We start from the raw sequence: 22506 nt of genomic DNA, 5'->3' as shown, positions 1-22506 counted from the left end.
TGATTAGTTGAGAAAAACTCTCCGAGTATAGAATAGAAAGACAAAGGAAAAATTAGAGAAACTATAAAAAAATTAAAGTCTGAAATGAGGAGGCTCAGCATCTGACTAAACAGAGATGCTGAGAAGAGAAGAGAGGTTATTATCCGGGAAGTAACGCAAGGAAAACTCCCCCACTGCCAGATCCGACTCCACAGAACAGCCACTGCATACCGACATGATTATGGAAGACCAGCTCCAAATCGCTTTGGTGTGAAGTTAAGAACAGCAGCGATGAGGACAAGATCTAGAAACTTCCAAAGAGGGAAAAACAGCTTCTGTGCATGTGCTGGGGATCAGAAGTGCTCAAACCAACACCGGAAACTTAGACTGGCTGCACCCCTAAATTCTGTGTCCCATGTTAAAGTAATAACACATTCAGATTCAAAAACCTTAAAAATACTCCTCAGGAAGATACTTGGTGAATGTTTTTTACCAAAATGATGAAATAAGGCAAAAAGAGGGAAGATGTAGGATCCAGGAAAAAGAAGTGCAGGGAATCCCCAAGATGTTGGTGAAGGAAGATTCTTCCATCACAGGAATGCACCACCTCTAGAGGAGAATCAGTCCAAATTAGGACTGAAGCTCCTGGAGAGAGAACTCCATGGAAAAGAATTTAACTTTCTTTTTTATTTTTAATTTTTTTTTAAATATTTTATTTATTTATTTGAGAGAGAGAGCTTGAGTGAGGTGAGGGGCAGAGGGAGAAGCAGATTCCCTACTGAGCAGGGAGCTAGACTGATGGGATCATCACCTGAGGCAAAGGCAGATGCTTCACACTTTACCTACTGAGCCACCCAGGCATCCCCATGGAAGAGATTTTTAAATGACAGACTTCCTGATACAGTTGAATGTCTTCAGAGAATTATCCTTTAGGCAGAGTGGGGATTAACTGGTGGGTTGGGACATAGAAACAGGTGAGCACACATACAAAAAGGAAATTATTAATTCCAGTGGAAATTTTTCTTAATTACCAGGAAAAGGCAATCAGAGTACATTACTTGACTCAGCTATAAATAACATTCACATGGTTAAAGTAGTACAAACACCAAATATTGACTCATCCAAAATGTATGACATAATTATATTGGGAGGCTAGGGAGAGGGTACCCAGGGGAACAGTAGTTACAAGAACTAAATCCCTGGGGTGTCTGGGTGGCTCAGTCCTTTAAGCATCTTGATTTCAGCTCAGGTCATGATCTCAGGGTCCTGGAATCGAGTTCTCCCTCGGGCTCTGCGCTCAGCGAGGGGTCTGATTTAGGATTCTCTCCCTTTCCCTCTGTCCCTCCTTCTGCTCGCACACACTGTCTCTCTCAAATAAATAAAATCTTTTTAAAAGGAGAGAGAACTAAATACCCATCAAAGCAGGAAATTGATAACAAAAACGGAGAAATAGAGAACTGGCAGTTTAAATATAATACTGAAGACACAGAGGCACAGTAACAGAAGAAACCACCAAATTTTATGTCCTCTTCTTTAGAAGAGAGGGCATGTGCAGGGAGCCGTTGCTTTATAAGCTCCCCAGATTTGAGTAACGCCATGTGGAACCAACCACAGGCTCCATCAGCCCACCGAAATAGTAGTTTGTGAAAGCTTACTTGAAAGGTTGATTATACACCTTTCTAGAGCTTCTTTTGAAGGAAACCCTCTTGGGGGATTTTTTTCTTTTCTTTTTTTTTAATTTTTTTTACTTACGTAGCCAGGAAGAACAACTGTTTCCTGTCACCAGCAATGATATCCAATGTCTTTGTGAAGTCTTGGCATAGCAGAACATTCAGAGTTCTTGCAAGAAACAAATGAAGACATTTGTGGAAGATATTTCTCATATATACCAAAATATTAGTTAATCCTCTTGTCCTGTATTGATCTGTGCTTCCACCTGTGTTTCTGCTCTGTCTTGACCTCCTTATAGAAAGGTGAATAATACAAGTTTGCATTTTGGGGCACTGGGTGACCCAGTCGGTTAAGTGGCTCACTGTTGATTTTGGCTCAGGTCATGGTCTCAGGGTCCTGGAATCAAGCCCCACCCCAGGCCCTGTGCTCAGCAGGGAGTCTGCTTGAAGATCCTCTCTCCCCCTCTGCCTCTCCCCCCCACTCACTTTATCTAAAATAAATCCATGTATGTATGTTTGCATTTTATGTCATTTCAGAACATGTCACCTTCTTTGTGGTTGCTACCCTACATAAGTGGCCATCACTGAGTCCCTGAGAATGAGTCAAAACCCAGGTTTAGGTGGGATTCTCTGTTTTCTAAGCTTTATAATAGTTAAATCAGTGGAAGAGGGGAAAAAAATCTGATCTACTTTTTTTTTTTCCCCTTGATGCCTTAGGATTTGATGCCTTAGGTTTTCTAAAACCAGGACAAAAACTAGGCATTTCAGTTAAAAGAATATACAGCTCATGGGAGGGGTGAATGGATGGGAGCCAGTTGGAGATCTGTAGAGCAGGCCACTGATTGGTTGTGTTGGCGGTTGGCTTCGTGTTGACTTGGGCCCCTGAAGACCCTGTCCTTTCCACCAGGTCCCCCTGGCCTGTGTCCATGCTCTGCTGCGTGTGTAAACCTTGCTTTTCTCTTCCTCAGCTTGACGTGTTCGATGCCGCCGAGCAGTACCAGCAAGCAGGCCTGCCCCTGATCATTCTGGCCGGCAAAGAGTACGGCTCAGGCAGCTCCCGAGACTGGGCGGCCAAGGGCCCTTTCCTCCTGGTGAGTGTGACGTGGAGGGAGCCCACAGGCTCAGGAAAGCAGGTGCTGTTTGTTCAGCTCCTGCTTCTTGGCAGATCTGCCTTTACCCCACTCAGTGAAGGGTAACGTAGAGTTGAACTGGTTCCTCAGATCAGATACTCGTATTCTACAAACCGTGGATCATTGGGGGTGTCTGTGGAGCAGTTGGGAAGAGGGTCTGTGAAGTCTCTGAAATTATTTTCAAATATGTGTAAACATGACTTTTTTTATGGGGGAAAATGGCACGGTTTTCTTATTATTCAGGTTGAGGGACACGGTGCATTTCAGGCTGTTGTTCCAGGAAGCAGTAAGCCTGGGCTGCTGCTCCCGTGTTGTCTCTCAGGAGGTTCATGGGAGGGTAAAAGTAAGGAGCCTATGCTCTGGACAGACTTGGGGAGTGCACTTCTTACAGTGGCTTTCCACTGCCCGTGAGTCGGTTTATAGACTCTCTAGAAAAGGCAGCTCTCTCTGGACACAGACAGGCAGCTCCTCAGAACCTTCGGCCATTTCAGGGCCTGAGCCGTGTGAGGTGTCCCCATGGAGGGGCCATGCAGGGAGCAGACGGTTGTCACCTCTTGAGCATCGTCCGGCCCCAAAAGCAGGGAAGAGTCCTGCTCAGCTTCTATTCTCAGGGTAGGGTAAGATGACCTAGCTGGTGCCAATCTCAGTGATTTATGACTCGAGCAAATTAAAACTTTGGAAACACCTCGTACAGTGATTTCCACACATACAGTAAAGAAGGCAGGGTCTGGCAGGCAGCCCTCCGGGGGTCCAGGCTTCAGTAAATCTCTGTGAACATCACACTTATTGCTTTGTTTTGTTTTTTATCAATCATTTTGCTTTGTGGAGGGAATAAAAGATGTTCTTTGATTACTTGGTAATATATCAAAAGCCTACCTTTTCTAGAAGCTGCTGAAAAGAACCAGAGAAATTACGGAAGAGGAAAGGGTTTTAGGGATGGGGCTGGAAGCTGGCAGTGCAGCCGCAGGGGGCTGTAAGAGCTGAAGGAGGCTGAGAGGACTGGCGCACAAGGGGTCCGCTGGGCTCTAGGCTTCTGTACAGAACAGCGCCGAGCTCCGGCCTCCCCAGCCAGGCTGCTCAACAGTGCTGGGCTCTCCTCACGGCAGAGGGGGCTGGACACCTACCTGGTCTGCAGCCCTGCGCAGCCCTCACCCAGCCTAGGGACGTGCATAGTATGTGTTTACAAAGCTGCCACTCCCTCCAAAGTGAACACATGTGTACACAGATCCATACGGAAGACCTCCTGTTCTTGAAACAGGAATCACAAAAGCAGCACATCTCTGTTCCTTTCTCTGTAGTTGTTCTGAAAGTTGTTTTCCATTAAAATTTTTCATGTCTGCACCTATTCAAGGGAGAGAAGAGAAAAATTTTTTTATGTTGTTCTGCAGTATGGATTCTAGATATGATGGAAGTGTGCTAAGAGATGTTGTATCACAAAGCAGCTAAGTATGTGGTGAAGCTGCATGGGTTAAATACCAGCTACCACCACTGACTGTGTGGGTGATGGGACAGCAGTTGCCTCTATCTCCTAGGGCTGGTGGGGATGGGCTGAGAGAAGCCACTTTATTTTACTGCCTGTACATTGTAGGCAGTCAGTGCAGACCAGCTGCGGTATTATTTACTAGAGTAACTGTTTATGTAAATGACTCATTGGTACTTAGAATTTAGGTGTGAGAGGAGTTTTGACTGAAGAAGCCTTTTGTCAAGTTTCTGTGTATCTAAAGAAAATGGAAACTGTGTCCAAAGTACTGTCTTGGCTCCTCAGGGAATCAAAGCTGTCCTGGCTGAGAGCTACGAGCGCATTCACCGCAGTAACTTGGTGGGAATGGGGGTGATTCCCCTTGAATACCTCCCTGGGGAGACTGCAGACACCCTGGGACTCACGGGGCGGGAACGATACACCATCATCATTCCAGAAAACCTCACACCACGAATGAAAGTGCAGGTCAAGGTAAGCTGGAGCTCCTCCCCCATGCCACGCCCAAGTAACAGGACCCTGTGTTCATCGTCAATCGCAAGAAGGAAATGAGTGGATTTGGAAGGAAAACAATCACTCAGTAGGAGTGCGTTAGACCTAGGAGTTCTGCTGTCACCTGCTCTGTCTTCACAACACAGTGAGGAGGACCCCTGTTGATTGATTACCTATTTCCGTTTACTCACAAAATTACCATCAGTTCCTTTCTTACTCCCCATCCCCACCAGCCCCACTGTCTCCTCTGACTCCCAATCTCTCTTGAACCCAGAGAAGAGTGCGGGAAGCTCAGTGACAGGACATTTTCACATGATCTAAAAAACATCTTTTTATTATCAAAATGTGGACATACCCCATTCTTGAGCCTCACCTCAGGTGCCAGGTTTTGGTTAGCCCAAAGGTAATGTGACAGCTCCTGAGGGGAGGCAAGGCAGGTGCCCAGCGCTGACATCCCAGGGTCAGCAGCTGCACCAGCTGCCTAAGGGGCCACCTCAGTGAGACCTCTGCTGACACATGGCTCCCAGAGGAGGTCTAACATCACTAGGAGCTGCTGCCCCGAGAGACTTGGCCCTTGGGTGTCCTTCATCTCCGTCATTCACACCCCACGGTGCTTTGCTGCACAGAGGAGTCGGCTGGGGGGCTGGTCCAAATATAGCCCCTGATTCACTGGGTCTGGGCTAGAGCTGGGACAGCATGTGCCCCCATGTGCCGCTGGCTCTACTGGTGTGTGGACCACGCTTTGAGGGGCAGCTCTGAGGGCAGAGGGGGGCATCCCTCCTGACACAGCTGCCCGGCCTCCTCCCCCACTGGTTCTCCTCTGCTTCTTTGTCGTCACAGCTGGATACTGGGAAGACCTTCCAGGCCATCATGAGGTTCGACACGGACGTGGAGCTCACTTATTTCCACAACGGAGGCATCCTCAACTACATGATCCGCAAGATGGCCAAGTAGGCAAGCTGCGCTCGGAGCCCCAGGCTTGGAGCTGCACCGGGGGAGCAAAGCGCCACTAGCCAGCCGGGTCCTTGGCGCAGAGCATCCCCTCATGGAGGCGTGTGAGCACTGAAGTACTGGTGCCATTCCTCCAGGCACAGAATGAGCAGTTTCTGCATTCTCTATTTTTGTGGATCTTTTTCTCTTTTTCTAGAATTTGGAAGCTAGAATGGTGGGAATGTCAGTAGTGCCAGAAAGAGAGAACTTGAGCTTGTCTGTAAAGTCACTGATCACAGAATGTTGATTTTTCACTCTTGGCCTGTTAATGTTCAGCTGGACACTAGTCAGTGTTCTCAGAAGGCATCCCCTGTCCTCATTTCTGTTCCTCTCTCTTCTCCTCTGCTCCATGAAGCCTTCCCTTGAGGGCCACTGGTCCCTGCCTGTTATACCAGTATGAACTGACATGGTAGATGAAAACATTCTCACACCGCAAATCACGGCGGTGATTGTGATTCTCCCCTCCGCCTTTTTCCTTCAGATGGAATGACCCAGGCACCTCGTGGACAGGTCAGACACTGACATTTTTTGATTATGTACCTTTTGATGGATCAACACTAAAAAAAAAAAATGTGATGTTTTCTTTCACTCTTTTCAGAACTTTTCCCTAGAAAACTTTTCATTTGTCCAGAGGAGAACTTTGGAGGTGGTTTTGGAGAGAGACATAGAACATTTGTAATTTGAATAAAATTAAATCTATTTTCAAGGAAAACTTGTTGACTTTGGAACTGAATTCTGTTGTGTGTAAAGCTCTTGTCTGTAATATTTCGAGCAGAGCAAGTCTCAGACTACAGTATCCTAAAACCGGGAGACCTTCAAGTTCTGCTTTTACAACATCTGTACTGTGGGCGGCGGGTAGGGGGAGTGGAAGAGCTGAGGAAAAGGATTTCTCTGCCCTGGTTGGGAGCAGACAAGAAGGTAGCAGTAGCAAATACGGTGAGCAGATCATTTTTTTTTTTTTTTCACTTTATGTTCTATAGTTTACCTACCTGCTTATGTTCATCATAGTCTGCTCTGGCAACCGTAACAAAATATCATAGCCTGGGTAGTGTAAACATCAAAAATGTATTTTCTCCTAGTTCTGGAGGCTAGACGTCCGGGCTCAAGTTTCTAGTCAATTCATTTTCTGGTGAGAACTTTCTTCTGGGTTAGCAGACAGCCACCTCCGCCCTGTCCTCTCACATGTCTTTCCTTCATGCGCGTGTGAGGAGAAAGAGGAGGAGTTGGCTCTCTGGTGTCTTCTAAGGATACTAATTGGATCAGATCGGGGCCCCACTCTTATGACCTTATTTAACCTTAATCACGTCCTTAGAGGTCCCATGGGGACCTGGGGGTTCTGGCTCATAACAGGTCACCTTATAGCTCCCAGGTTCATCTCTTTTTTTTTTTTTTTTTTTAAAGATTTTTATTTATTTATTTGACAGAGAGAAATCACAAGTAGACGGAGAGGCAGGCAGAGAGAGAGAGAGGGAAGCAGGCTCCCTGCTGAGCAGAGAGCCTGATGCGGGACTCGATCCCAGGACCCTGAGATCATGACCTGAGCCGAAGGCAGCAGCTTAACCCACTGAGCCACCCAGGCACCCCCCAGGTTCATCTCTTTGTAATGAATTTTAAATCTCAAATTTAGCACTCAGCGAATGTGGCCTGGCCATCAGAACACCCAGGACTCTCTGCCAGAACACCTCTCTCTGCCTCTCCTGAGATGAGGAATAAGACAGGTTATTGAGCAACCCTGCCCCTGAGGTTCCTGGGGCCCAGCTTGCATTCCTAAGATAACAGACAGAACCTTGTTGTATAAAAAAGCCCATGACCTTTAAATAAAGATCAGTCCTAACATAAAAACACAAAGAAGGGCTGAGAAAACAGACCTCTACCGCCTTAGTTCTCTGTTACTGTGCTGCTGGGGAGCTGTCTAGCTCCTCACATTACGTGGTTATGTGGAGACAGAGTCTTGTGTCTCTGACTTCTAGAACAGGGTCCCTTCACTTCTGGACTCCTCTGCCTCCAAATGCACCCCATATCCTGTTCAGTAATAAAATGTCTTGCCCAGTGTCACACCCTGGCCCATGACAAGACTGAACAAATAAGCTCCTTTGGCCTAGTTTCTCAAGAAGGCACTAGGCCTCTCGTTCCACACGAAATGTTTGCTGCTCTTGTCCAAGGTGCCTGCCAGTCCTCTTCTTCACCCTGGGATTCTCTTCTCTTTTGTTAACAGTTTTCCAAATCCATTACACCTGACCCTTCCTAGGAAAGCAAGCATTCTTAAGTGCACACACTGTCTTAACCAACAGACTTATTTAATGCAGCAAATAAGCACGTGTGTCTTTGGCTATGGGACAGCCGTTAGCAGATGAGAGTCACCTCCAGCAGGGTCTAGTAGTAATGAACCACAGTGTTATTAGAAGCACAAGTCAAACGGGTTAAGCAAAAATGTTAATAATAATTGGCGTGGGGCGCCTGAGTGGCTCAGGTGAAAAACCCATCACAATGTCAGCACTAGCAGGAACCATAGAGAGACAAGGTCCTGTGGGTGTGTAATGGGTTGTATCTGAACCACCCGAGGAACCTCACTAAGTACACATGGCTGGACACCCTGCCAAGATATCCTAATGGGGGTGGGGCACGTGCCCATGAAGACTCCCCACTTGGTTCTGACATACAGCTTTTGACCGAGAAATCTAATGACCAGCATTTGGCATCAGTCAAGAGTCTGCATTCTATCTACCAGGTTTTTTCCTTCAGTAAATAGTAACCGAGTGCCTAACTCTGTTCCAGGCTCTGTGCCTGGCAGTGGCTTGACTCAGGGCAAAAATCCAATAAGGAAATTCTAATATTTTTTTTTGTTTCACCTTCAATCTGCCTTCTGTTGGCTGAAGAGAGGACCATTCACCTTCAAACAAATTGGACCATTTAGATACCTGAAAGAACTTTTCTCAAATCTCCAGTAGGTGTTTTAAACATCCTATTAGGGTTCTTAAACAACAGCATCCAAAAAAAGGCAATCACATATAAAAAGAGATATTTGTGAGATAGTGATTTACATAATAAATATCTCTTTGGCTTTCATCCCCAGCTCTGGCACTGAGCTCCTAAAACCCTTGGAATTTCCTAAGTGACACAAGTGACAAAGGGTCTCTTGTTATGCTAATGACATGGCTTTTGGACCACACCTAAGGATGGAGCTGGTTGCCAGAACAACCAACTCAGATTCTAGGGCTGGAACTCTCAGTCCAGCCCCCTAACAACCAGGGAGTGAAGCTGGAGGTTGAATCAATCACCAACGCCAATGATTTGATCAGTCATGCTTATATAAGAAAGCCTCCGTAAAATCCCAAAGGATAGGGTTTGGGGAGCTTCCACCTGCTGAACAGGTGGAGATCAGGAAAGGACATGGGAACTCCTTGTCTCTTCCCACATCTTGTCCTATGCATGTCTCCCATCTGGCTGTTTTCTAGTCAACAGGTGATTAAGAAAATACAATGTTTCTCTGAGTTCTGTGAGCTCCTCTAGCAGATTAATCAAATTCAAGGAGGAGGTCAGGGGAACCTCTGATCTATGCCCTGTCAATGAGAGGCTCAGGTGATTCCCTGGATTTGCAACTAATGCCTGAAGCCGGAGGGAGTGGGACAGTCTTACAGGACCAAACAAGAACAATTTCAGTATGTTAAGGGCAAAAGTCAGTTTATGGTAGAAACACTTTCAACGTTTCATTCATTCATTCATTCATTCATTCATTCCAATGTGTACTGAGTGGCTACACTGGCAGTCAGTTGTGAAAGGAAAGATCAGAAAAGAAGTTAGGGCTTTTTAATTTTTCCCAAGTGCTTAGAGCTCCATTGGCCTACAGAACATTAGTGCTGTTATCACTTGTGTTCTACATATGTGATATAGTTCAAACTGCTAAAAACAATAAAAAGAGGGTGAAGTTAAGTGACATATTCAGTTTGATACAAGTTTGGGTAAAGTGTCTTCACAGTGGTATACAAGCAATCCATGACTGTACCCACTGGGGCTAATTTGTCAGTTAAGGTCACCCCTTGCCTGTAGCTAAAGACTGAGGACCCAAGGTCATTTGGACATTTCTGTAGCATCAAAGGGTATCTTCTCAATAGGAAAATCCCTCCACTTTGCATATAGCTTCTGAGCTCCAGTTGCAATATCCTCCACCACAAAGCTTTCTATTTTTATAACTGGAATCTCAAATGTCTTATACTTCACATGGATTCCCCAGTCATGGCAGCAGTTCTCTCTGGCACAGAAGATCTTTGCTTTCTTCTCAAAATGCCCATAGGTCTTTGGTTTGGGGTGTAATTTGCTCACATAGCACTTCCTGAAAGCATCTCCAACCACAGCGTAATGGCAGTCCTACAGACAAAGGGATTGAATAAAACACAAAACAGAACATTAGAACCAGGACCGAACTGTGATTTTTTATGAACTCCACAACAATCTGAGATGAAAAGCAGGTAGGATCCCACTTTTGTGACAGATGGGGTAAGAAGGAAATATGCATTCACTGAAGGCCAGACTAGAATTCATGCAACTTGACTCCCAGTTCCAAGGGTGGAAGTGAGCGTGGGGATGCCAAGTGAGGGGATAGGGGCCATCTCATGAAAACGAGGACTAAGAAGTTTCTGGGCAACCAAGCTTCTGAAAGTAGATACTCTTTATTGGTTCGGAAACAAAAGCGGGTATTTCTTGAAGAGCTCCAGTGCCTGAGTTTACCTGACAGGCACAATCCAAAGGATACAGAGAACAACGAAGGGTCAATGGAGATCTGCAGAGGGTCACAGACTAATGTGTCCAGAGGCTCCAACTACAGTCAACTTTAGAGTAAATCTGAGAAACACCACTCTGTACAGAGGAAATGCAGACCCAATATACGGGCCCCTGGGAGGAGGGGGTGGGGCAGGAGGGAAACGATCATAAAGGGCATTTGCAAGAGAAAAATCACTCAAATTGGAGCTGAAAGGATGTTTTCTAGATAAAGAAGTGATTTACAAAGGCACGGGAATTTGCTAGTATCACCCTTAATATTGTGCTTCTTGCTCCATTTTCTGATCAGAGACCAGCTTCCCAAAGACCAAAAAGAATCCTAATAACTAATCATCGAAACCAGCCTCTCTTCTATCAGGAGCAATGGAGTTACAGGCAGTTTTTGTCTCTGGAGATTATTCTATTCAAAAATTTTTTTTCAATTTTATTTATTTATTTGATGGAGAGAGAGAGATCACAAGTAGGTAGAGAGGGGGGGGGAAGCAGGCTCTCTGTTGAGCAGAGAGCCCAATGTGGGGCTCGATCCCAGGACCCTGAGATCATGACCTGAGCCAAAGGCAGAGGCTTAAACCACTGAGCCACCCAGGCACCCCTCTATCCAAAATTTTTAAGGAGGAAAAAACAAAACAAAACAAAAAATAACTAACCAGATTTTCTAAAATAAGGAGATATTTTGTTTTCATTATAAAAGTGATCTATGGGGTGCCTGGGTGGTTCAGTGGGTTAAGCCGCTGCCTTCGGCTCAGGTCATGATCTCAGGGTCCTGGGATCGAGCCCCGCATCGGGCTCTCTGCTCAGCCGAGAGCCTGCTTCCTCCTCTCTCTCTGCCTGCCTCTCTGCCTACTTGTGATCTCTCTGTCAAATAAATAAATAAAATCTTCAAAAAAAAAAATTAAAAAGTCATCTATATCCCAAAAAGAAAGTTTAGAAAACATAAAATAGGAAAAATCATGGAGTCTCACTGTAAAATATATATTTAGTATATTTGCTCTAGTCTTTTTCTGGACAAAGAAAATGTCTTAATGTTTTTCGTTACAGGTGAGAGCGGTGCGGGTATTGCCACTATTATTTCACACCCCGAAAGTCACAGCATATTAACAACTTTGTTTCCTTGTTATTTTTTCTACTTCATCACAGTCTGTAAGAAGCTTTTCATTATACATAAGCTTCATGTTCATTTCGTTTAATGAACTCTACTTTGGAGTTCCTTTAGATTTATAGAAAAGGGCAAAGTTGTTCAGGCATCTCCTGTATCCCATTCTCCCAGCTTCCCTGAATGTCAATATCTCACATACCACAGTATATTTGTCAAAACTAAGAAATTAGGATTGAAACGCTACTGTTACTGGCACTACAGATATTTACTTTTTCTAATTAATATTCTTTATCTGTTCTAGGATTTAACCCCAGATACCCCATTCATTTAGCATGACCATTATTATTTTTAGTGGCTATGTCATATTTAATTAAATGCCTTCTTTTTCTTCTTCATTGTTATGGGTTTCCTTTCAAAATTTTTTGGCTTTTTAAAATATCACGGCCATGATAACAACAAAAATAATAATATTCTTCCACAAATATCTCACCGATAGAGAGTAAGTTTAATTAGTGCTAAAAAATGCTCTTTGCTCAAAGTTCGCTTACCTCTACCACTCTGATGTCAGCCGTGTAACACGCAAAGCCCTTACACTTTCTGCAAAGCAGTTTTTTATTCTCCTTATCGGGTACAGGTTCTACTTTTGCTTGACTATCCCTGATGAATTTTTCTTGCATCTGTATCTGGAGAATCTACATGCAAAAGTCCAAAAAAAACCAAAAACAAAACCACCTTGTCAGTACAATGGTATAACTAGGAGGTATTTATGACTGTGTGCATGCAAATACGCAAACACACACACACACACACACACACACACACACACACACAAGTATTATCATTCATTCATTTACAACTTCCATGAACATACAGTACCTGACTTTGTTTATAAAAATCCCATAGATAATTTTATTGGGTTATCCTAATTCTTTATTAGTCAGTGTTTAACTGTGACCTCCAATGAGCCTTTAAATTTTTGCATCAAAGATACCCATAAAGGGAGCACCTGGGTGGTTCAGTTGGTTAAGCAACTGGCTCTAGGTTTCACCTCAGGTCATGATCTCAGGGTCCTGGGATTGAGCCCCACATCAGGCTTAGTGCTCAGCAGGGAGTCTGCTTAAGGATTCTCTCTCCCTCTCCCTCTTCATCTGTCCCTCCACTCTCTTGCTCTCTCGCTTTTCACAAGAAATAATCTTAAAAAAAAAAAAAAAGGTGCCCATAAAATACTAAAGATGTTCATAAAACAATCATGTGACCCCTGTTTTCTACTTTAGTAGTTGGCAAAAAATTTTTAAAGCATTCATAAATATAAACATACATATTGACTGTTTCAGGGATAGTTATACCACTTCTAGGGCAGAGACCCATTAAATAGAACAGCAGACAGAAGAGTCCCCATACCCTAAATCATTTTTCTCTCTCCCCTTCTGACCACAGTGAGTACTTTGAGTTACACTAAAGTTAAATCATGTATATGGTATGACTGCATTCTACTTCAAAACTTAGGGCATGCCTACATACAACTAAGAACCTGGACATTATAGGGTGCCTGGGTGGCTCAGATGGTTAAGCATCTGCCTTTGGCTCAAGTCACGATCCCAGGGGTCCTGAGATCAAGTCCCACGTCAGGATCCCTGCTCAATGGGGAGTGTCTGCTTGTCCCTCTCCCTCTGCACCTCCCCCCAACTCTCTTTCACTCTCTCTCTCTCTCTCTCAAATAAACAAAGTTATTATTTTTTTTTCTTTAAAAACCTGGACGTTACAGATAAAACAAAACTAAGAAGATTTAGAAGGGTCAAGAGAGGAAGGGAGACAGCTAGAAAACACAAAACCTTAAGAACAAAATGGTACTGAGTAACCTGGGTTTTCTTTTCATCTCCTATTACCCCAGATTTGAGACTGAAAGAACTGGCAACCGGAAATGCCTATGGACGCAGATAAAAAAAAGTGTCTCAACAAAAGCCTACTTTACTCTCTCTAGTCAAAGGACGACCAGGAAAGGGACAGCCTAGCAAGACAAAAAACTTTCAGACAGTGGCTCTTCTATTTCTGCCAAACATCATAGAACGGAACAGACAACTATGGTCTAACCCCAGCCCATGCCAGCAAAGACTGAGGGCGCACCTAGATTTCCACTTTAACAAAGCGTCTGCACACTCCCACCTAGCAGTGTCAGAGAAGGCCAAGGAGGGATCCATGCTCTGCCCTGCCACACGGTAACCACCCTTGCCTGTGATGTCAGGGCAGACCCTGCGGAGAGCCAGAACGCCCAGCCCCACCCACGGAATGACCAGCCACCAACAAGTCCTGGCTGCACCGGTTCTGGGCTCCCTCTCATCCCTTCCCACCGCTGCCCATTTTCTATGGCTGTTTGGGGAATCCCAGGTGCTCTTCAACAGATGCATAACCTGTTCTCTCTTCATCCCACTCCTCGTCCTGGTGAGCTGGCTACAAAAGCGTCTGGGTATGGCCGAGCCTCCATCTCCCTCAACAGGCTTTTACTCTTTCTCCCCTGCTACACATGAGTCTATGTCATTGGTCACCCAGTGGAAGAGATAAAAATTATGTCATGGGTAGTAAAGCTATTACTGTTTTAAAGATTTTACAGCCAACATCAACATATGCTACAAAAGGGGAAGATGACTCAGTGAAAAACCTCTATTCTCAGTAAAGTTCAAGAGGAAAATTAAAGAGGAACTAAAAAATTTCCCTGCAATTCTCCTCAATTAAAATGTGGAAGAAGTATTTTTAAATATTTTAGTCTCTAAACTTAGGTAGAAATTTTCTAAAAATGAGTGAATACTGACATAAAGTTGTCCTTTTATGTGCTAAAATGTTAATTTGCTTTAGACCACTGCTTCTCAAAACTATTTTTGAGTAAAGAGATTATGACTTTTCAAAATTATGGACACTATGGAGTTGGTCTACTGAATTGTGAGGTTCATCTCTGTGAAGTTAAAGTCTGCCTCATGCCTCAGTCCATAACAGTTCTCATTTTTTGAGCACTTACTTGATTCCAGGTACTGTGCTGAGCAATGCATATACCCCCATTTTATCCCTAAAACTGCCCTGTGAATTAAATACCATTGCTTTCTCAACTTTACGAATGTGGAGACAGATGATTTAAGAGACAGAGTAACTACCTGAGGTCACATATCTTCTAAGTGGCAGAGATCCCAAGATGAAAGTCTCTGCAAAGGGTCTAGAGAAAGTGTGGGGGTGCTTGTATGTGCATGCACGTAAGCCTGTGTGTGCGTGTATTTGCATGTTTCTGTTTCTTGACCTTCCCCAGTCTGGTTCCATGCTTCTGTGTTATAGAGGAAATTGCAGTAAAATGAAGGTCACTATCAAGAGACTGAACTAGGGCGCCTGGGTGGCTCAGTGGGTTAAGCCGCTGCCTTCGGCTCAGGTCATGATCTCGGGGTCCTGGGATGGAGTCCTGCATCGGGCTCTCTGCTCAGCAGGGAGCCTGCTTCCTCCTCTCTCTCTCTCTCTGCCTGCCTCTCTGCCTACTTGTGATCTCTCTCTGTCAAATAAATAAATAAATAATCTTTAAAAAATTAAAAAAAAAGAGAGAGACTGAACTAAACAGATACAACACTCCACAGTGTGCATTCCTACCCGCACCTACAAACAGGCATTCTAACGTGCACTGTGCATGGGGAGCTTTTCTCCAAGGACTCTGGATGTTAGCGACAAATTTGAAGGCTGTGTTTTGCCATGTTAGGGTGCAGTCCTCAGGATGAGCTACCAACTTGAGGGCCATCTAACTCGGTTTGCCCTTTTATAACTAACTAAAAACCTCACTCCAAGTATTAGCGCTAATAACATACATTTTAATCTCACTGAGGCCCAAAGCAGAATGAATCTGATGTTTACTGCGGGACAAAATTTTAAGCATAAACTTAGTGTTCTCATGTAACACTCAGAGCAATATGATAAAAGGCACCAACTACCCTTACATTCTGTTTGTTACTCATGGTCAGATTCTGCAAGAGTGACACAGAATAAAAGACTTACCTTTTCTTTAAATACTGCTTCATTCCACGTCTGAAGCCTTAAAATGGATTCATTCATCATGTTTTCCTTGTATATGTTTATTTTTTCTTTTTCAATTACATCAGCATTGCTGGTCAGAAGGAAGCACTTGCTCCCTTTTGCTCTTCCTCGGCCTATCAGAAAATAAGTATTTGGTGTCTTTGACTTAGAACTTTGATAAATTTGAGAAGAGGTAAACAGAGGGGTACTCCTAAAATTCAATTCTGATTCACTGATACCCGCTTTCATAGGACAGCTGAGCTGTTAGAGCAGGAACTCCCAACGCAGGTGTGTGCCTCCATATTAAACTACATGTTAAGCTGGGGGCGCGGCTTAGGCTGGCTTCCTTGCGGGGGGTCGGTCTCCAGGCAGTGTAACGGGACAGCTACATTATCAGAGACACTGCCTTAAAGACAATCCAGCTTGAACACTCAGGAGGACACCGTGAGCACTCCAATATGAATAATGAATAGATCCTCCCTCAAGACCCTTCAAGCAGGTGGGGAAATAGATATGTTCACAGTCACCAGAATACAGGTAGAAATGCTAAGTAAAATAAGGAAGATAAATGAAAAGAAATATGGGTATTCAAGTTTATTGCCAGCTGGGGGATCAGGGACACGTGATACAGAAGCAGAGGAAGAGGGAGGAAGTAAAACAAAGGTTATGAGTAGCAGTACATGAGCGCTTTCTTCGACAAGGAGAAAATGATGAAGTCAGGTTGGCAGAAGTGGATAACGAATAAAGGGGAAGAATGGGAAATAGGTTGGAAAGATAATTTGGTGCTGGACTGTGAGCTTTTTAACACCATGTAAATCAGGAAACAATGGAGTCTCTATACAGGCAAGTGACATGCCCAGACATGCCCAGTGACATGCCCAGCCCCAGAGCTGTTTTTCAGGAAGTAAAATGCAGCTGTTGTTACAGAAATTGGAAAAGGAAGAGAGGCTAGTTAGGAGATTACCTAGTTCAAGTGAGAAGAACTCTATGGAGTATCTCATCTAGAATACAAGGGCCCATCATTACCACAAGCACAACCACGAAGGGTCCACACATAGGCTGCCAAAGTCTCAATCCAAGTGGGAATTATCTTTCCATAAATATGTCAGTCAATGTTGGTCAAGTAAACAGTACTCATCATAAACAAGAATTAAAATGGGACACATATTAGTGGGCAAAACTGTACCCACACAATCCTGATCAAGTAAGCCGCCTTTGGGGCCAAAGACGCCAGAGTCCATGGTGCCAATGGTCCTATAGCCACAATGGTTTAATAAAGGAGAAAAAGCCAGAAGCACAATGACTAGGACAGAGTATGTTTCTAAATAACAGACACACTCACAAATCAGAGAAATCGCCAGCCATTTAGTAATGGAATCAAAGCTCTTCTCACCTCTGGTTTGAATCATTCTGATGACATTGCCCACATACTCATACAAGATGACCAAATTACACTCAGCAATGTCGATGCCTTCATCAGCAACTGAAGTGGCAATCAGAATCTTTTTATCTCCATCGGTTCTAAATGCGTCCAATGCACACTTCTGTGCTGGGAGCGTCATTCCTGAGTCAGAGTCAGAGGGCATTCATTACACAACTTATCAAAGAGGGAACTTTACCCTTGAAAAGTAGCCATTAATAACGGAGTGTTATTACGTGCCAAATACTGTGAAAAGTGCTTTATATTCATGATGTCAAAACAACCCTAGGCAGTAGGGCCTATTCCTATCCTTGTTTTAGAGAGGACATTAGGGTGGTGTTCAACAATTTGGACTCTGCCACAGACTGCCTGAGTTCAAATCCCAGCTGTGGCACTAACCAGCTGTGCAGCTCTATTGCAAAACAAATATGGATTTTTTTTTTTTTTGCAAAACTATCAACAACTATCAGTAATTCATAGTTTTTTTGCAAAACAATTAATTGTAATGCCTTTGCATGTGTATAGGACTTTACAGCTGGCAAAACAGTGTCACAGTTAATTAATGGAATTTCTCAAAGCCCTTTGAGGCTGATGTGGCAAGTGTTACAATTCTCCTTTACAGATGAAGACCTTGAGGTTTTGGAAGTATGATAAACTCACAGAACCGGGCCTTGAATTTAAGTCTGAAACCCTAACAGTGTGCAGTCCTCAGCCAGTGATATACTGAGAAAGAAAAGAATTTCAGTGGTCTCCACCTCCGAGTTAAGAGAATTTATAAAAGTTCTAGTTTTTTTCTGTACGTTGGCAGCCAAAATCTTCAGATATATTTTGTTAAGGCCAAAACAATTTCTTTTTACCATCATTTTCTAGTGAATAATGAGCGTGCCCAAGACAGATGCCGTACTTCATGAATTTCTAAACTTAGTCATCTACTTGTTCATCATTTACTCAGCAATTATAGTTTGTCAGGTAAAAATACAATGGTTAAAAAGGTCATTTTTATCTACAAGGATCTCATGGAAGAAGGAGATCAATAGGAAGCTATTGATAAAATTGGTATAATACTGATATCTTAGGAACTGCATCTGTGGGATGGGGAGGAGAGAAACCTCTACCAGTCTTGGGGTTGGGGAAGGCTATTTGGCAGAAGCACAATAACTGGTACAGAATAAGTTTCTAAATAAGTGTGGCTGGATGGGTGATGGATGGATAAACGAACAAACAAGAAACTATCTTGAATGCTTATCTGTAAAGAAATACCAAAATTTGAAAATCAACTCATGTTAGAGTCAGACGGCAGAGCTTTGAATTCCAACTGCAGTAATGTGGTATTGGAAAGCCAAACTTTCGAAACTTGGTATTGAACCAAGCCAAACTTGGTACTGAAAGCCAAACTTTCGAAATCTGAATATACTTATTATATTCCCAAAGTTTAAAATCTGCATAAGGGGAAAGTGCAAGAGCGATGCCTGAGGACTGACAGGATGGGGACTGCTTATTAGACACAAAACTGAACAGGAGGAACAGAATGAGTATCTGTCCTGGCTGGTCAATGAGGGTTGGGGAGCACGGCTACGGGAATGTCAGGTGAGGGCTGGCCACCCAGAGATCCTCCTGGGATTACAGAGGCACCCCTTCATCCTTCAACCACTGTAGCTAGACTGCAGGATTTTGTGCCTGAACTTTTTTTTTTTAATTAAAAAATATATAATACACATAAAAGCGTCTCTAGCTTAAAAAACAATAAAATAGAAATAGAACATTTTTATTTCCAGCTAATCTAAATTTATTGGTTGAAAATTAGAGAAAAAGAGTGACCTGCTCTAACAATATTTTAAAAAATAACTTTGGTTTCATCCGAAGGACCTATGGGAAGAGGAGATGTCTGTAAGTTTTTGTATTTGAGCACTGTGATGGCTTTTTCCTGTGGCTAGGCTGAACTACAGTACTCGCTTATTGATCTAGGTGCTTCTGTGAAGGGAATTCACAGACGTAATTAAAGTTCCTAATCACTTGACATTTAAGTTACAAAAGGGATTCATCCTCAGATGACCTGACATAATCAATCAACCCTTTGAAAGAGGGCTTAGGGGGCACCTGGGTGGCTCAGGGTTAACGCCTCTGCCTTCCGCTCAGGTCATGATCCCAGGGTCCTGGGGTTGAGCCCCGCATTGGGCTCTCTGCTCAGTGGGAAGCCTGCTTCCTCCTCTCTCTCTCTGCCTGCCTCTCTGCCTACTTGTGATCTGTCAAATAAATAAAAATTAAAAAAAAAAAAAAGAAAGAGGGCTTAGGCATTAGTCCCAGACCTCAGAGACTCCAAATAGCTCACACCTGTGGGTTTCAGACCTGCTCCTGTCCACCTACCCCATGTATTTCCGACTTCCTTTGCCAGACCAGTTGTGCATGCTAATTCCCAAATCCCTATGAGTTTGTGTGTGTTTGTGTCCACATACAAGCAACATAAATATGTATATATGTATGAGTGTATAATCACTTAATGGTTTTGCTTCTCTAGTTGAACCCTGATAAAGCATTAAAAAAGAATTTGAATATATTATAAATAATCTTATAGTATCCTAACTCTAATTCACTAATATAGTACCTGTGTTCTGATTTGTTTTGCCACGTCCAGTCAATATGCCAGGATTTAGAAAGCTGAGCTCAGAATTTTCTTCAATCCACTTCTTCAAAGCCTGAAAATCAAAAGCAATTATCAGTTGGACAGTATTTGTGGGTTTTGTTGTTGTTGTTTAAGATTATTTATTTATTTATTTGACAGCGAGATCACAAGTAGGCAGAGAGGCAGGTAGAGAGAGGGGGGAAGCAGGCTCCAAGCTGAGCAGAAAGCCCAATGCGGGGCTCGATCCCAGGACCCTGAGATCATGACTTAAGCCGAAGGCAGAGGTTTAACCCACTGAGCCACCCAGGTGCCCCTGGACACTATTTGTAGACCACATTTGTGTAACTATTAATTCGATATTGATATATCGCAAGAAGGAAAAACTTTTAGTAAGTAGTTTTCTGACTGATAAACTTGAGAAAAAAAGTTTTTTGGAATTGAATTCTATGCAATTAAATATAATGGTTAAGATTTTTGTGATCTGATATAATTTAATCTCTGAGACCTTTTTTAAATGAAAAAAGCAGTGTTCAGGGGCACCTGGGTGGCTCAGTTTTTAACTGTCTGCCTTAGGCTCAGGTCATGGTCTCAGGATGCTGGGATCCAGCCCCGCATTGGGCTCCTTGCTCAGCCAGGAGCCTGCTTCTCCCTCTCCAACTCCCCCTGCTTGTGTTCCTTCTCTGGCTGTCTCTGTTTGTCAAGTAAACAAATAAAAAAAATCCTTAAAAAAAAAAAAAAAAAGCAATGTTCAGAATAGTGATTGTGTAGAATAAGTGGGTTTTAGCAAGATCCCAGGACATAAGATAATGTACAGAAGTCAGTTGTATTTTTTCTCACCAGCAACAAGCAACTACAGGTACAATTTACAATAGCATTAAAAAATTGACACTTAGGTATAAGTCTAATAAAATACGTGCTGAATCTGTATGCTGCAAACAACAAAACAGTGATAAAAGAAACCAAAGAAGATGTGGTAGGTGGCCTCTCGGGTGGCTCCCCGTGATCTCCACCCGCTGGTCTTCAGATTCTTGTGTAATCCCCTCCCTTCAAATGTGAACTGAACTTACTGACCTGCCTCTAATAAATAAAAAACGGAAGATGTGATCACTTCCAAGTCGAAGTTAAAAATGACTATGACTTCCATATTAGGCATACTTTCTCAATCTCTCTTGGATCACTCACTCTAGAGGAGGCCAGCGGCCGTGCTCTGAGGCAGCTTTGTGGAAGTGGAAAAGCCCCCATGAGTGAGCTCAGAAGCACATCTTCTGAGGCCTTCCACAGCCAGACAGATATGGTTGGAAGTTAAGCCTTTCAGGTAGGATCCTTGAGGTGATTATAGCTTGCTGAGAGATCCTGAGCCAGAATCATCCAGTTAAATTGTTCCCAGATTCCTGATCTATAGATGTTGTAAGATAATAGTTTGTTGTTTCCAGCCACTAAGTTTCAAAGTAATTTGTTACCAGCAATACATAACTAATACAGAAGAGAGAAAGATATACTATGGTCATGGATTGGAAGACTCCATACTGTTTTGTTTTGTTTCGTTTTTAAAAAGATTTTACTTATTTATTTGACAGAGGGAGAGACAGTGAGAGAGGGAACACAAGCAAAGGGAGTGTAAGAGGAAGAAGCAGGCTCCCCGCTGAGCAAGGACCCTGATGCAGGACTTGATCCCAGGACCCGGGGATTATGACCTGAGCCGAAGGCAGATGCTTAACGACTGAGCCACCCAGGCACCCCCAAGACTCCATGTTGTTAAGATGTCACTTTCCCCCAGTTTTATCTCTTGATTCAATGCAATCCCAAACAAAATCCCGGATTTTTCATATATGTGAATTAGCTGATTCTAAAATATGAATGGAAAGGCAAAGGAAGATAGCTAAAACAATTTTGAAAAAAGGAAAAAAGTTGGAGGACTCACACCATAAAGCTAATCAAAGCAGTACAGGAAGGATGAAAGGATAAATAAATGTAAATGAATGTAACAGAAGAGAGAATCCAGAAATAGACCTACATAAAAAGGCCAACTGATTTTTCGAAAAGTTACAAAGGCAATTCAATGGAGAAAGGACAATCTTTTCAACATACAGTCCTCCAGCAAGTGGATAGCTCCATGAAAAGATAAAAAGCATCTCAACTCATACCTCAAAATAGATCGTAGACCTAATTGTAAATTGCAGAACTATAAAACTTGGAGAAACTAACAAAGCAAATCTTTGTGATCTTGGGTAAGCAAAGGGTTCTTATATACAATACCAAAAGCACAATCTCCAAAAAGAAAAAATTGGTAAAATAGAATTTATGGAAAGTTAAAACTTTCAATCAGTAAAAGGTATTGTTCAGAGAATTAAAAGATCAGAAGAAAATATTTAAAAATCACATTGCCGACAGAGGACTTTTGTCAGAATATATTAAAAAAATATTTTAAACACTCAACAATACCATGATAAAGAAATCAATCAAATCCTATTTTTTTTTATTTATTTATTTTTAAATTTTTATTTATTTATTTGACAGAGATCGCAAGTAGGCAGAGAAGCAGGCACAGAGAGAGAGAGAGAGAGAGAGGAGGAAGCAGGCTCCCTGCTAAGCAGAGAGCCTGATGCAGGGCTCAATCCCAGGACCTGAGATCATAACCTGAGCTAAAAGCAGAGGCTTTAACCCATTGAGCCACTCAGGTGCTCCTCAAATCCTATTTTTAAATGGACAAAAGAGGGGTGCCTGGGTGGCCCAGTCAGTTAAGCATCTACCTTCGGCTCAGGTCATTATCTCAGGGATCCTAGGATCCTGGGATCGAGCCTGGGATTGAGCCCCACTG

The 22506-nt window shown here is 43.1% G+C and overlaps 2 protein-coding genes across 6 annotated transcripts in view; one reads left to right on the top strand and one right to left on the bottom strand.

Moving 5' to 3' along the window:
- The window catches only part of ACO1 (aconitase 1), a 56400-nt gene extending 49950 nt beyond the window's left edge, over positions 1-6450 (top strand). For both annotated transcript variants that reach the window (XM_059142177.1, XM_059142178.1), the window contains 3 exons: positions 2618-2740; positions 4545-4730; positions 5589-6450. In XM_059142177.1, the coding sequence (XP_058998160.1) occupies positions 2618-2740; positions 4545-4730; positions 5589-5702 (423 nt within the window). In that variant the 3' untranslated portion in view covers positions 5703-6450. The remainder of the gene's footprint in view (positions 1-2617; positions 2741-4544; positions 4731-5588) is intronic.
- A 3080-nt stretch (positions 6451-9530) lies between these two features.
- Positions 9531-22506, bottom strand: part of RIGI (RNA sensor RIG-I) — a 56426-nt gene continuing 43450 nt past the window's right edge. For all 4 annotated transcript variants that reach the window (XM_059142175.1, XM_059142173.1, XM_059142172.1 and 1 more), the window contains exons 14-18: positions 19671-19761; positions 17042-17212; positions 15631-15782; positions 12159-12302; positions 9531-10103 (exon numbers count right to left, since the gene is read on the bottom strand). In XM_059142175.1, the coding sequence (XP_058998158.1) occupies positions 9807-10103; positions 12159-12302; positions 15631-15782; positions 17042-17212; positions 19671-19761 (855 nt within the window). In that variant the 3' untranslated portion in view covers positions 9531-9806. The remainder of the gene's footprint in view (positions 10104-12158; positions 12303-15630; positions 15783-17041; positions 17213-19670; positions 19762-22506) is intronic.

The sequence above is a fragment of the Mustela lutreola genome, chromosome 12, assembly GCF_030435805.1.
Source record: "Mustela lutreola isolate mMusLut2 chromosome 12, mMusLut2.pri, whole genome shotgun sequence".
Classification (NCBI taxonomy): domain Eukaryota; kingdom Metazoa; phylum Chordata; class Mammalia; order Carnivora; family Mustelidae; genus Mustela; species Mustela lutreola.
Note: the sequence above shows the minus strand (reverse complement) of the source record. Positions and strands in the feature narration are given on the sequence as shown.